Source organism: Leptonychotes weddellii, chromosome 6, assembly GCF_054177405.1.
Source record: "Leptonychotes weddellii isolate Sample4059 chromosome 6, ASM5417740v2, whole genome shotgun sequence".
In the NCBI taxonomy this organism is placed as follows: Eukaryota; Metazoa; Chordata; class Mammalia; order Carnivora; family Phocidae; genus Leptonychotes; species Leptonychotes weddellii.
Window position 1 is genome coordinate 93,336,911 of NC_138374.1, and position 15,851 is coordinate 93,352,761.

Genomic DNA, 15,851 nt, shown 5'->3' on the forward strand with positions numbered 1-15,851 from the left:
AAAAAAAAGATAATCACAGACCTGTACCTCTGAAACAAATAATACATTATATGTTAAAAAAATAAAAGAAGATAGTAGGAAGGGAAAAATGAAGGGGGGGAAATCGGAGGGGGAGACGAGCCATGAGAGACTATGGACTCTGAGAAACAAACAGGGTTCTAGAGGGGAGGGGGGTGGGGGGATGGGTTAGCCTGGAGATGGGTATTAAAGAGGGCATGTTCTGCATGGAGCAGTGGGTGTTATACTCAAACAATGAATCATGGAACACTACATCAAAAACTAATGATGTAATGTATGATGATTAACATAACATAATAAAATAAAATAAAAATTCATTGAGGGAAAAAATAAAATAAAAAAAATTGTTGAAACAATGAGAATGCATTAGATCTTCAACATTGTGACAATTTGGAGTTGTAAGGGGTAGTTCGATTTTATATTCTGTTTAACATAAGACTTACCTCTTCAACATCTCTGCAAAGTGATCCTTTAGCTTTTGCTTGGATATTCCTAGTGATAAGGAATTCTTTTTTTTTTTTTTAAAGATTTTATTTATTTATTTGACAGAGAGAGATACAGCGAAAGAGGGAACACAAGCAGAGGGAGTGGGAGAGGGAGAAGCAGGCTCCCTGCAGAGCAGGGAGCCCGATGCGGGGCTCGATCCCAGGACCCTGGGATCATGACCTGAGCCGAAGGCAGACGCCTAACGACTGAGCCACTCAGGCACCCCAGGAATTCTTTTTTTTTTAACAATTAATATTTATTAAGTTTTTGGGGCGCCTGGGTGGCTCAGTCGTTAGGCGTCTGCCTTCGGCTCAGGTCATGATCTCAGGGTCCTGGGATCGAGCCCCGCGTCGGACTTCCTGCTCGGGGGGGAGCCTGCTTCTCCCTCTCCTTCTGCCCCTCCTCCCTGCTTGTGCTCTCTCTCTCTTAAATGAAGAAATAAAATCTTAAAAATATATAAAATTTATTAGGTTTTTAAAATATATTGAGGCAAAAGATACCTCCTCATAATTTTACTCTTTGGCCCCAATCTTTCCTCTGGAGCTATACAGAGCAAGGTCCTTATATCTAATTGGATTGTAAATCTTTAACCAGTTTTCTGGCTGCCCACCCACCCCTGCCATTTAGATTAAATATGCCCCATTTCTTCTGCTGTTTTTCACATGGCATTTTTGTCAGATCTCCCTCCTTTTTAGTCACCCTCTTCTGGACATGTCTAAGGTTCCAGTGTCCTTGGAGAAAGATAGACTAACCAAGCACAAGTCTGTTCATGGCAGTGCACTGTCTTTGTGCCTAGCACTGAATCTTAGGGGTCTATACATTTTCCCTCAGGGAATGATGGAACATTGTTGGCAACTGAAATCTATAGGCATTTTTTTCCCTATTAATTGGTGCCAAATCCAGAGTCCTTAGTACTATATTTTAACCATTGCATTCTTTGTGTTTAACTTTGGATTTACATTTGAAACTTTTGAATTTTACCTCTTGAGTTTACCCCTATAATTATTGCTTCATGAGACCTATTTAAATCTTTATTCTGCCACCCAGCATATGACCTCTCTTCAGTTAATGTCATTTGAAAACTTGATAAACTTACATTGTATGAATTCTTGCATGACATTGATTATATAATCCAACGAAATAGGGACAAAACAGACACCTTGGCCAAGATATTAAAAACCTCCCTTCAGGCAGTCCCTAAATTTGGTGAGGGTTGTTACGAATGTATAACTGTACACATTTTTCCACCCTCCTTATAAAGATCTCGTGAGTGATATATCACATATCCTATTAAATCAAGGTACATTTCTCTAAGGAATCGTCTACTTTAGCAAATGCAGTAAAACACCCAAAGCAACCGCAAAAGGAGTGTGATTACCTGTGCATGATTTTTTTTTACCCAAGTAAGCCCATAGTAGTTTCCATACTCACCTTTTCCTTACCTAAGCAGTAAAAATTTGCCTATTTAATAACACATTGGAAATATATCTGGAAGTTGACACTGAGCTCACTGATGTGTAGTTTCCAAATCTCTCCTTCTTCCTCTAAAGGAACTTGAAATACCTTTCAGTCTTTGGCTGTCTTGCACCTCTCCATTACCCACAAAGATTCATTGTTATGTAACTACCCAAAGATGTCTTTTGGGGGGATTTTAGGGTACAAGTCTTATGATTCCAGAGACTAATTCATCCAAAAACAATTCTTGCACTATTTCTTCCATCAATTAGGACTTCTAGTTTCTTCTGGTTATACATATCTTTGGCTTGACTATATCTTTCCTGACTTTTCTACCTTGAGAACCAAAATCAAATGTGGAAAACACAGCTGGAATATCATCTCTGAATCAGTCAGTATTTATTGGAAAAAAAAACAACCACAAAGCATTGTTGCCATTTTAAATAAAAAGGATTAAATACGGGAATTTTGTTGCTTATAAAGTTTTTATAAGAGCTGGAGTAGTAGGATTTAGGTTGGGCATCCGGGAGTATCTCTCAGAACAGCACTGAAGAACAGGACTGCCGGTGCAGCTGGCCCCCACTCCCCCTTGCCACAGACAGGAAGGTAACCACTGTTGCAGTCATGCTGTGCCCGCTAGATGCGCACAAGGAGCAAGCGTTTGCCGCACAGCCTGCTCCTCCAAGAGCACTCTCACCCAGCCATGCTTGCATGAAGAGAAGGAAAAAGCAGTAAGGTCTTCATCTCACTGCCCTCTTCCAACTAGAGCACAACTGATTAGCAGACTCTAAATCACATCCAGATCCCTAGGTATAAGAGAACTGGAAAAATGGGGGAATTCAACTTTTCTTTTCTCCAGAACAGGAACACACTAGAAGGAGGAGAGAATAATCTGCACAAACCAATTCACGACGTCCGCCACAAAGTTTGCAGTACCTTATGAACGTCTGATTCTCCTAGCTGATTTTTCACTTCATCCTCTGTTCTTGCATGTAATTAAAAAAAAAATTTAATCCCAGTATAACTAACATACAGTGTTATGTCAGTTCCAGGTGTACAATATAGTGATTCAACAATTCTGTACCTTACTCAGTGCTCATCATGATAAGTGTAATTTTGCATGCACTGCTATCATAGTGCCTGTCACCTTGCATTACAATTATGCAAGACTGAGTTTCTTGAAAACAAGAATCATATATTACGTATCTTTTTATTGCCAAGGCCCAACACAGTGACTCACAGATGCTAGGGAAACCAGTTTAAGAATGGAAGAAAGGATGTGTGGTTTGGAGTTAGAGGAACTTGAGTTTAAAACTTGCCTCCCAAACTTACAAGCTGTGTGGTTTGGGGCAAGTGACTTTAATTGTGTAAACTTGAATTTCTTATATGTAAAGTGAAAGACATACACTGACCTTACAGGATTGTTGTGAGGTTTCCATGAGAAAATATATATGAAGTATCTGTCATGAAGTTGGGACTCAATTAATTTTGATCACTATTATTATTAGGGCAAATAAATGATTGCCAGGTTAATGAATTGTTGAATAGATTTGCACTTTCACAATTATTTTTCTTGGCAGCAAGGCAGACATTGAAGAGTTCAGCTTTTTTTCCCCTTCTGTGTCATCATTCTATTTTTCTTATTATTCTGAAAAATGGAAATTTAAAAATTTATCATTCTTTGCAGTTTTTTCATATTTATGGCTGTCCTCAGCTTTATCTTTTTTGAGCCTTTTTTTTTTTTTTACAGTTTATGCTGTTCCTCTTCCCAAAATCTACATGTGTTGTTTTAAAATTTTAGCTTAGCAGATAGTTCCTTTATCAAACCTGGTTCTTTTTGATGTTTCATGGCTCCTTTCACCTTTATTGGGACAATCTGGAATTCAGTGCATTTTCAAAGTTTATATACTTTTACTTCCAAAGGGCCATTTCCTCCTTGAGAATCCTAGAGTAAGGAATCATTCCTTCCTTTTGGAACTCTTTTTCCCTAAAGCTCAAGTCCTTGTTGTTACCAGCCTCAGCTGTTGCAAAGGAGTAAAATGTAGTTTCTTTCACTGAAGGAGCTCATCCACCCCGTGTCACCAAATAGTTCTTTTCTATTAGAAAGAATTAAAATCAAAGTATTAGATCTCTTTGTTGTTTCCTGAACTTTTTGAGAGATATTATCAGGAAGTTAGGGAAAGTATTTATCAGAAGGGCTGCAATTGTTATTAGCAGAATCAGCCTTTTGGCAGAGATATTCTCCTCTGAAGTTCTGGATCATCACTGTATTTTTATTTTGTGTCAATTTTGGAAACTGTTTTGGGAGGAATCAAAACTATCCCTTGCCTGACAAGGCCAGCTACAGTTTGTGCCTAGGAAAGATTCATTGTTTTTTATTTTCACTCCAAGCTTTTCATGGTGGGTTTCCTTCAGGTTTTAGATTTAAGTTGTGTTTGTTTCTTTCTTGCACTGTGGTGTTGCTGCCATTTAATTTAATTTTTTTCTTTTTTTTTTTTTTTAAAGATTTTATTTATTTATTTGAGACAGAGAGAATGAGAGACAGAGAGCATGAGAGGGAGGAGGGTCAGAGGTAGAAGCAGACTCCCTGCTGAGCTGGGAGCCCGATGCGGGACTCGATCCCGGGACTCCAGGATCATGACCTGAGCCGAAGGCAGTCGCTTAACCAACTGAGCCACCCAGGCGCCCCTCATTTAATTTTTTTCTTGTAAGCAAGGTCTGCCCCTCCTGAGATGTAGCCCATGATCAATTGCCCATCCAGTCTTTGAGATGATACTTGCTTTTCTGTATTACGATGTTGAACTGTGTTGCCAGCTATGCAGTCATCCGAGGCCATAGGTACTGTTATCACTAATATAAGGTTCACTGAATGCTTATGTGTGGTTTTATAAGTATTATTTCATTGTTTCCTCTGAATAATTATATACAGTAGATACGTCAATATTCCCCTTCTACAGATGAGGACATGGAGATGTAGTGATGCTAGTTGTCTTGCCAATGCCACGTGGCCAGTGAGTGGAAGAGGTCAGCTTTAAGACCAAGCCATCCTAGCGTGGGAGCCTGTGCTCCTCAGGATAGTGACACGTTGGCTACCTCTGACCATTGGTTTGATCATTTTCTCTTAATTCTACTGAGTACCTCCTCTACCATGCTCTTCTTCTACCTTATCTGGACCTAACAAGTTATCTGGGTATTTTCATGCTCGTCTTCCAAATCAGTTTCAGGGTATATCAGGATATGGCTCCCCTGTTAAGGTAGGCAAGCTACTGCCAAGAACTGGAACGGTGGGATATACTCTTTCCTCCCCTTGAGCCCATAATTCAGGAATCACAGGACAGGGTCTCTTAAAACAAATCTTTTCTTTTGTTACCATCTTCTGAAGCCATATGTTCAATCTTCATATGCTCTTCTTTTCCAAAGATATTATATTTAAGTAAAAGAAGTTGCATTTATTTTCTGGCTAAAAACAACAACAAGCTTACTGGCTGAAAAAACACAAAGATATTATCTTACAGTCCTGTGGGTCAGAGGTTTGACATAGGTCTCACCAGGCTAACATCAAGGTGTTGTTAGGGCTGCATAGCTTGCTGAATGCTCTAGGAGAGAAGCCATTTATTTGCCTTCTCTAGCTCCTACAGGCCACCCACATTCTTTGGCTTGCAGATGCCTTCCTTCATCTTCAAAACCAGCAAAGTAGCATTTGTCTGACTCTGCTTCCATTGCCACATCTCTTTCTCTGATCACACGCAGGAAGGGCTCTCTGCTTCTAAGGGCTTGTGTAATTAGATTGGACCCACTCAGGTAACCCAGAAAAATCTTCTCATCGCAGCATCAGTATTTTTGATCACCTTTGCAAAGTCCCTTTTGCCATGTAAGTTAACATATCCAGGGATTAGGGCATGGACATCTTTGGGAACATAATTCTGCCTATAACCAAAGCTATTATGACACTGGACTTCAAACCCTTCCAATCTCTGGTTACTTCTTTTATTGCAGCCTCAAAGTCTTGAAACACTTAAACATTTCTAAAGACTTATTTATTTGAGAGAGAGAGAGAGAAAGAGACAGAGAGAGCGAGAGAGAGAGAGCAGGGGGAGGGACAGAAGGAGGGGGAGAATCTCAAACAGACTCCCTGCTGAGCACAGAGCCTGACACAGGGCTCAATCCCACGACCCTATCAGGACCTGAGCCAAAATCAAGAGTTGGACACTTAACTGACTGAGCCATCTAGGAACCCAACACTTAAACATTTCTAAAGAATAATTCCATTTTTCTTCTAGTAGTATTACTCATTCCCATATGAATTAGCAAAACTGAGTTAATGTTTTGGGTGTAGTAAGTTTTGTCAGGTTTTTCCTATTTGAATTTGAAGAAAAAATATACTCCCAGTTGATGATGTCCTACTTATGATGATATCTGCCCTCTTTTATGGCATTCAGAAGAGAAACAATAATCATCATGGTGTCTTCCCTGAGGCTAGTCAGGAGGTAGTTGATTATATTGAGAAGAGTGCAGGAGAGGGGAGGGAGGAAGAAGGGAGGAATCCTGGGTTTTCTACTTGTGTCATGGAGAGGGTAATAGGAGTAGCACCAATTCAGAGAGGGACACTGGAGAAGTAGCTGTGGGGAAAAAGACTGTGAGTTTAGTGTCAGAGATAAACTCAGTCCACACAGCCCTGTGGGCACAAATGAAGTCATATTACCATTAGCAGTGAAATCACCTTAGTCCAATATATAACCCAAATCTTACCCTCATACAATGTCCCCTTTCTCTAGTATTTTTGGGAGTCTCCAGCAGGGTGTGCCTTAAAATTCATGGCTACCAGTTTCTGTGGTTCTCCTGCTGTTTGCCATTGAACACTGGCGATTGGGGTTTACCTTCTCTACTGACACTCAGGCGTTCTAACTGATGCTCTTGCCCTCACTGTTTCTCTAGGGAAAAGCTGGCTTCCTGAGAGAGCTGGCTTCTAATGCAACCCAAGGTTGTAAAACTCTCAGTCCTAGAATGGTGCTGACATCCCTTAATTCTTTCCAGAAATGGAGAGAGTGTCCCCTATCCTCAACTGGTGCTTCATTTTGTCATTAGGACTTAAAGCATTGCTTGTATATCCTGGGTTGAACTAATTTTATGAAAAGAGTGTTTTTTTGGTTTTTCGCGAGCAGTTCAAAATCCAGTCTGTAAAATTAAGTAGGAGATAAAACGCCATTGTGGTCCTTCCCTTGTCTTTGCCTTCTATCTTTCTATGAACACAGGTACATATTTCTTCTGTGTTTAGCCAAAGCTCAATCCTTCCTGCATATCTCTCCATAGAAAAGATGTCCACAGATTCATTGGTTAGACCACTATTTCAGATTCACTGAAATTTCTTTTGTGCTCAGGTAGAACCACCTATCACATTGACATTTTGACCTCAAGATGCCTGTGTATGATCTAGGTGGAGATGTCCTGCTATAAAAGAGAAACAAGAACCTAATCTATAGTTATATACATATATATATATAAAATAGATATATCTCATAGATCTATCTCATATATGTGTGTGTATGTATATATATATATATATATAATAACTTTTAAGGATTAGAAGGGGAAAGAGGAATCCTTTTGAGAGTGGTCTCAAAAGCAAGAATACAATCAGAAAAGAACATTGCAAAAAAAAGCAGAGGAAGTAGAGAACTTTAAGAAGCAGTAAATAACTAAATATAAAAATGCAACAAAGAATTATCATAAGAAGGTGACTGAATTTTTTTCATTTTGTGAGGAGGGACAGTTTGGAGGTCGCTGACATTTTAACAAAAGCAGTTTTGATAAAGTGATGCCAATGAAAGCTAGGTTACAATAGGATTAGGGGGTACATGGAAAAAAATGAATAGGAGATCAGAAAATTATTCTTTCAAGAAGTTTGAATTAGAAAGGGAGAAGGAAAAAGAGAGGGTGTTAGCTATGATTTGCTCAGAAACCTCATCCTGTGGGACCAGAGATAAGGGCATAAAAATAGGTAAGGAAGTGAATATGTGTGCGTGTGTGTGTGTGTGTGTGTGTGTGTTAGAGTCCATGATGAATGGCTTCAATTCCATCATTGAAGAAGGAGGCATGATCATTTACTAAGAGTCAGGGGAATAAGAGATTGGGGTTGGTGGGAGAGGAGGAGCAAAAGAAGAATGGTGATCTGAAATCATTCCTGGAGAGGAGGTGACCATAAACAAGTGAAAGTATAAACAAGTCAAATTAAAGATCTACAGAAGATCAGGAATAAGAACCACTCTGAGTAAGGGTGACCATGAATATGAGGTGTAGGGGCAATTGGAGGTAGGGAATTCAAAAAGAAGACTGTTTTCAGTGACGTTTCACAAAGAATAATGAAGGGGGGGAAATCGGAGGGGAAGATAAACCCTGAGAGATGATGGACTCTGAAAAACAAACTGAGGGTTCTAGAGAGGAGGGAGGGTGGGAGGATGGGTTAGTCTGGTGATGGGTAGGAAAGAGGGCACGTTCTGCATGGAGCACTGGGTGTTATATGCAAATAATGAATCATGGAACACTACATCAAAAACTAATGATGTGATGTATGGTGATTAACATAACATAATTAAAAAATAAAATAAAATAAATTAAAAAAAAAAGAAATTTCCTAAGTAATGGATGATAGGAGGTGGGGAAGGAGAAGGCTGTGGGCAAGGCACTGAACCCTTGATGTGTAGGGACTAACCAGGAGGTAGGAAAATAAAAAGAAGAGTAAAGTGTATGGTGATGTAGTAGAGTGCCAGGCACCTAAGAGCAGGAGGAATTTAAGAGAAGGAGAAAAACTAAGTTTTTAGAGTTGTACTGGGCACAGGGAGAGCACTAGTTGGTACTCTGCAGATTGATAAGCCCATGGTGTGAGCACAGTGAAAGGGTTTGGGAGAGCAGGCCAAAGGTGATATTCACCAGGAGGAGGAAGCATGTTTGGCAAAGTAGATAGTAGATGGGATGGCAGATGGAACCCTTCTATATATGTTGGATAGAGAACCATGGTATACAGTAACAACAGAAAGGTTTTGGTTTAGCCAAACCAAAGTATTCCAATGTTGGCACAGTTGTTTCCATGACCCAAGGGTCCTAGGGGGCATCTTGTTTTGTTGTCATGGAGGCTACCTTACACCCCGTAGAGTGCAGTCAGGGTCTTCCTCTGGAGAGGACTTGCTCTGAGATCTCAGGGCACACAAGCATCCTTTATGTCTTGTTTTTCAACATGCCAATTTTTGATACTGGTTCAACATCCTTCAGACAGTTCATGATCTTTTTCTTCTTTCTGGCTTCATTCTTGCAGTTATTTCTATCAGTCTATAAAGGAGTTACTTACTCATCTGACTATTAAGCTAGAGCACAAATAGGCATTTAAAAATATTTTTTCACTTTTACTTAGTCAGAAACTAAGCAAAAGTTGGGGCTTGCATGTACACTTAGACACTGGAGTGGGGTCAGCAGTCAGGGAGCATGGCATGGATCAAAATGAATGCACTAAGTCTGGGGGACAAAGAAACACAAGTGCTGGATACCAGGTAGTGGTTAATCCCAGTAGGTCACAGTCATAAAATGGTGAGGCAGGTGTGCATTCTTCCAGGGGCCATGTCAGAAATAACAGATTTGAGCAGTGGGCAGAACAACTTAATAAGTCAGTCTCAAGCAGAGCTTGTTTCTGAGACAACTTTTATAAAAATCAAAACACAACTTCACTTTGGTTGGTCTGAGTCTCAGGGAGAAGTCTATGGTGAGTACTTCAGTCTAGAGTATGGACAGTATGATCAAAGGGAGATCCTGGCAGAAATTAAGCAGATTAATGCAGTTCATCTTCCTTTTCATACATAGTTCTGGTCAGTTCAAGGCACTTAACGCTTTTTATGACATTTATGTATATTATTTGACCTTTCCTTGAATATTAAGTTATTTTAGATGTCAAGTCTATCTCTTCACAAATCATTTCTAAAGTTCTGAATTTAAGAGTAATATTCATTTTCCATACCCAATGTCTAAGCCAGGCTCTGATCACATTAATAAGATGTTTATCTTTATTAGCTCCGATCAACTTGTGAAAAGGTGTACACCTTATAATAGGTAGAGCATTCAACATATAAAACAGACACACTGATATCTAAGTTTTACCCTTTTTGGATTAAGGAATAATCTAGAAAAAAGTCTTTGTTTCCAACAAAATAAGATTTTCTTCTATCATTTCAATTAATGACTGTTTCCAACTGTCTCTAGCTTTTTAAAATGTGTTCTGCTTCTTATGCTTGCTGACTTCTGTCCACATTTATCTCTGTGGAGTGTAGGAGTCAGAGTAACCACACCCAGTTTGTCACCAGCATGACATAAATACTCTCATCTGGAAGGGTAATTTATGGCTGGAGAGAGGTTTGGGGAAAGAAGAAAAAGGGAGATGAGTAGAACCAGCTAATGAGGTTGGTGGTGGAGGAGGAGGCCTCTTGGAGGGTGCTCAAGGGAAATTAGTGGAACTGCTGGGTTGAGGGAGGACAGAAGGATGGCAGCCAAGACTGGTAAATGGCAGATGGAGAAGCCAGTAACACACAGATAGCCCAAGTAAACCATGCCAGGACCTGGGGGATTTGGGGAAAGTGAGGGAGGAGAAAAGAGAGAAAACTGTCAAGTTACCAACTCCCAATTTTAGTGGGAACTCTGGAATAGGAACAGAGAAAGGGTGTGACTTGTCTTCCTTGGTATCCTGAGCTATGTGTAGGCTCAGTCTCTGATTCTCTCTGCCCTTATTTGTCCTTTCCATTCCTTTCATTTCCAATCCTTTCCTTCTCTCTTTTCCCATTCACCCTCTCTCTGCTTCATTCTTCTGGCCTACATCTCCATGTTGAAGAATTACTTGATGTCATCACAGCTCCAAACCATCAATTTGTCAATACAGGAAATTGTAATTATTTTTAATAAAGGAGAAAGAGAAAGAGAATGTGACTAATATCCAGGGAAAACCAGGCAACAGTCCAGAAAACATTGTGTCTCCAGGAAAGCAGCAGAAGGAATATCCCTCTGATCACATCTGACATCACCTCATGGAATTTGGATGATTTCTTGGGGCTTAAAACTATTTTTCCAAGATATTATAAGTCAATATGAAAAAGTATTTTTAAATCTCTTTTCTCCCAAGTATCTTTGGTTCTAAAGCAGAATCTTTTTTGTTTCTTAACTTGTATTCCGCTTTTTGGTTCTGTTCCAAAGAATACAAAAACAATCTTCCTTGGGATCTCTATTTCTTGGGTACTCCTTGCCAGTATATCCTACATGTGGATTAAATAGATTGCATCAACAGTGTGGTTGGGAGGCAGAGCAAGCAAGAGAAGAAGGGTCATGCTGTCCTAACATGAGCTTCTGGATTTCAGCTTGTCTATCAGAACAGCAACAATGAAGCATGATCTATAAAGGAAATTTCCAACTCATGTTGAGGGAACTGTCTGCCCAGTTGAAGCTGTGATAGGAATATTCTCCCTTTTGAGTGGCAGACTGTGGTCACTATGGGAAGCATCCTGTGAATCCAAAGGGCCACTGAGCTCTGCTTTAGTTGTTTGTTCTTAAAATAGCTCTTCAGTGAGAATGTTGAGTGAGCCTGTTTGCTTATAGTAAGTTTAAAGTTTCACTGATGCCAGGAAGATGAAAGTCTTTGATTATATATGAGCTTATAAAGAGATAAAATGCCTGTTTCCCTTTTTTTATGGGCCATATGGCATATGTTTTTAATAGACCTTTAATTCTGTGCATAACTGCAAACATGATATTGCCTAGTACATTGAAGGCTACCAGTAAAGATACTTGGTAAGTAGCATAAGGTAGTTGGAGTTGTAGTAGTTTCTATGGATTAAGGGACTAGAAAGGAATACATATATACAATTAACATTCTTTGCAGTAACTTTATGATATCCTCTTCTACCTATAACTCATCTATTTTTTCCTCTTTTTTACTTATGTTTCCTGGCCACTGTTTTTTTTTTAATAATGCCCGAAGCAAGCATATACTGAAATAGATTCAGTTGGTCCTCTGATCATAATAATGTTCATGCAGTGTGATAGAAGGAACCAGGAACTGAGAGTTGGAAGGCCTTCTTCACCATGACCTGGGGTTAATACTCAGGGCAAATAATTAGGAGTATCATTGGATTTATCTTGAAGAACTAATCTAGATGTAGAGTGGGAATTGAGTATGATGTCAAACACTGAGCATTCGTATAAATAATATAGTGCTAAAAAGGTAAGATATTATTTATCTTGGAATAAATATCCCACATGTGTACTAGTGCCTTTTTTGTTATCTTCATGACAGCCTGGTCTCTGTCTCTCTGCCCCTCCAAAGGGCAATGCTGGCTGGGAGTGTCAGTCTGATTAGGTATGGTTCTGCTTTCTATGTACTGATCCTTTGGTGTGACATTTGTGCTCTTGTGTGCTCTCCAGGGCATACATGAGTGTGAAGGAGCTGAAGGAGGCACTGCAGCTCAACAGTACTCACTTCCTCAATGTCTACTTTGCTAGCTCAGTGCGGGAAGACCTTGCTGGTGCTGCCACCTGGCCTTGGGACAAAGAAGCCATCAGTCACCTGGGTAAGTGAAGTGAAGACCAAATATGGTAGAAAAATTGAGCAGGCCCCAAATTATTATGTGAAATGAGTTTGAGGAAAAAAGAAAGAAAATTAAATTTACTCAATGAATTAGCTGCCTTGGGCTGAGAATGGCTTTTGGGACATTCTGTCAAAATGTTTCAATATAGACAAGAAGGAGGTATTAGAGCAAATGGTGGCAAATACTCAGGATGTTCTAGACAAATATATGATCTAGATGTAAATAAGTTGCTGAGTTGCTGATGTGTAATAAGATCCATTTTATGTCTTGGAGAGCCTCAAGGGGGAAATTAGCAAAGAAGACGGCTAGACTGTGAAACTTGGTTTATGGTAATCAATGTGACAGAAGACCTGTGGGCTTCATGCATGGCTCCTCAGAATCCATGGATCCAGGATTGGGCTCCTGAGGGAATCCTGGGAAGATTAGGCAGGTGGGGCTTGCCTGCTTACCTAGGAAAAGGGTGACACCTTAATACTGAGTGGAACCTCTACATTCTTAAGATAATTCCTTTTATAATGTGTTATTGCTATTGTAAAGGAAATCTTCCTGGTCAGTCAATAAGTCATTAAGTAAGTTAATGTGGCTAAAGAGTAATTATTCAATATAATTTGTATGTACTTTCAAAGAATCTTGAGTAGGATTCTACCAAAATTTATTTTAAAACTGAATTACCACAATTGGGAGAAATCTTCATGTTGGAAAGAAAATGATTATAGAGACTGGAAATCACTTTATAAATGATTTTAAAAAGGTTATGCAAAGTGAATCTTCTTAGTAATCAAATATGAAGCAGAGAGAAATAAATTGAAGGAAGATCACATAATGCTATATATGTCAAACGCATGTTTAATGGGGTCATTGTGAAGTGGAGTCCAGAACATGTTGAATTGACAATTAAAGAAAATATGGGAAAGTTTCCAAAGGACAGCTAGTATCATGGATTGGGGAAGAAGGAAGATGAGCAGTAGGTTAGCAATAGATGAAAAAATATTATTGCTGTTCAGGAGGAAACCAGAATATGAAAATCTCTGGAATGAATGAGGTCAACATTTAGAAAGGCTACATATATCAAGCAAAGGAGACGACAATAAAAAAATTAAACATGTGGTGATCCAAACTGAATGCTTTGCTTAGCATGCTTGGTTACATTGGCTCTACAGTATCTGATACAGTTTTAGGGCTCTGCAGTCCTTTTATCACTAAATTTTGTATTCTCAGCTCAGAGTACATGAGAAATCAGAAATTTGTGAAGTTACTGGTGCTTTCTAGATGAAAGCAAATGTGTCATTCCAGCCTTTGTGGTAGGCTAGAAGGTCATATTCCAATAATCTAATTAATAGTGAGTTTGAGTGTCTTGACTTATCCTCATCAAAAACAATGGTAGCAGAGGAGCATATAACACTGTAGAAAAGTTTCCCTAAATTAGTGCATACCTGATTTGCCAATGGTAACATTTTTGGTGTATATGTCAGGGGGTCCTGACAGCAAGGTTTACCCAGCAATGGTTTTCATGAGTCGCAAGTCTATCATTGGGAACTGAATCTGTTTGAAAACCTTTAGAAATGATCTATCTGCCTGGCCATTATGAAGACAAGTCTTGGCCTCCTGATAAGAATCACTGGGCTGAGAGCAGACCACTGAATGTTTTCTAATTTTATTGGAACTGGGCCATTGATAAGATTCATTTAACTATAAAAATGGATAAAATACCAGGAAAAAAAAAACTATTTGAAGACATCAGACAGTAGCTAAAACAACAAGGATTTGAGGGCCCAATCCCAGTGAGAAGAAAAATGCATTGAAGTGAGCTCTATATATAACTCAGTTGTTTTTTTTCCATTCAGGGAAATTGCCAAATTCTCAGTCAAAGGAATAGAGGCAGAACAGAGAGCAGCCTAGAGTCTGCTGAAGTCTCACTACTGGGGAGACAAAAATTAAAGGTCAGGCCATCCAAGTCATCCAAGATGCCCATAGAAATAGAAACCCCCAAAAAAGCCTGATATTCTGCTCATTATTTTCTTTTAAGATATTTGCTAACTACTAACCCATGCATTCTCAGGGCCAGCAGCCAAGAAAACAAGTATAAAATAACTTCTAAGAGATTAAAAAGTCAAACAATGGTTTCAGGAGTCTCATAATGTAGGGAAGAAAAAACTGGAGTTGACACCTTATGGAGGAGGAGGGGCCCTGAGACACCCTGTGTGTGACAGCAAACAGAAATAGTCCAGATTACACAAAGCCTGAAATCCAGCCTGAAATACTCTTAAATCCCCATATGAAAGAAAGTCATTTGCCTACATTTAACTGCCTAACAAAAGAAAATCAAATATTTTCTACCTTCCTCTGGAGGAAGACAGTTGTCTCTATAAGTTATCATGCACAATGTCCAGCAATCAGTAAAAAATTATCAGTTATGTCAAGAAACAGGGCCAACTGATGGTAAACTTAGCTAAACAAAGAAGCAAGGAATCATTAATAAATACAGACTCACAGATCACCCAGATATTGTTGTTATAGGATATTGGTTTTAAGATAATTATGATTAATACATTATAAAATATATATTAAAAATGCAGAATATCTTCTGAGAGCTGGAATTTGTAATAATGAGTTAAGTGGAAATTTTAGAACAAAAAATACAGACTGAATTTAGGAAATTAATAGATAAGTTTATGAGCAGGGGAGGGAATTAAAGAACTAGAAAAATATAGAAAACATTTGTATTGAAGCTCATAGAGAAAAAGTGTTGGAAAAATATAGAAAATAACTTCAGACACTTGAGACCTGATGAAAATTTTCTAATGTAAATTAGAGTTCTAGAAGAAGAAAAAGATATTGGGACAGAAAAAATATCAAGGAGATAATGGCTGAGACTTGTAAAGTGACAGAAGATATGAAACAACAGATTCAAAATGTTTTACAAACCCCAGGAAGGATAAAATAGAAAGAAAATCACAATTAGATCCATTATAGCAAAAGTGCTTAACAACCAAAGACAAAGAAAAAAATGCTTAAAAGTAGCTAGAGAAAAAATGTACATTACTTTAAAAGGGCAAACAGTGAGATTCATATGAGGACTTTTCAACAGAAACTGTGGAAGTCTTAAGACAACAAATATCATTTTTTATTATTTTTTATTTTTTTAAATTTTATTATGTTAGTCACCATACAATATATCATTAGTTTTTGATGTGGTGATCCACGATCCATTGTTTTTGTATAACACCCAGTGCTCCATGCAATACGTGCCCTCCTTAATACCCATCACCGGGCTAACCC

At 38.8% G+C, this 15,851-nt stretch overlaps 1 protein-coding gene across 2 annotated transcripts in view; it reads left to right on the plus strand.

Moving 5' to 3' along the window:
- PAPPA2 (pappalysin 2) overlaps positions 1 to 15,851 on the plus strand; it is a 252,615-nt gene that overhangs the window by 79,712 nt on the left and 157,052 nt on the right. For both annotated transcript variants that reach the window (XM_081824648.1, XM_081824649.1), the window contains one exon: positions 12,409 to 12,554. In XM_081824648.1, coding sequence (XP_081680774.1) covers positions 12,409 to 12,554 — 146 coding nt within the window. The remainder of the gene's footprint in view (positions 1 to 12,408; positions 12,555 to 15,851) is intronic.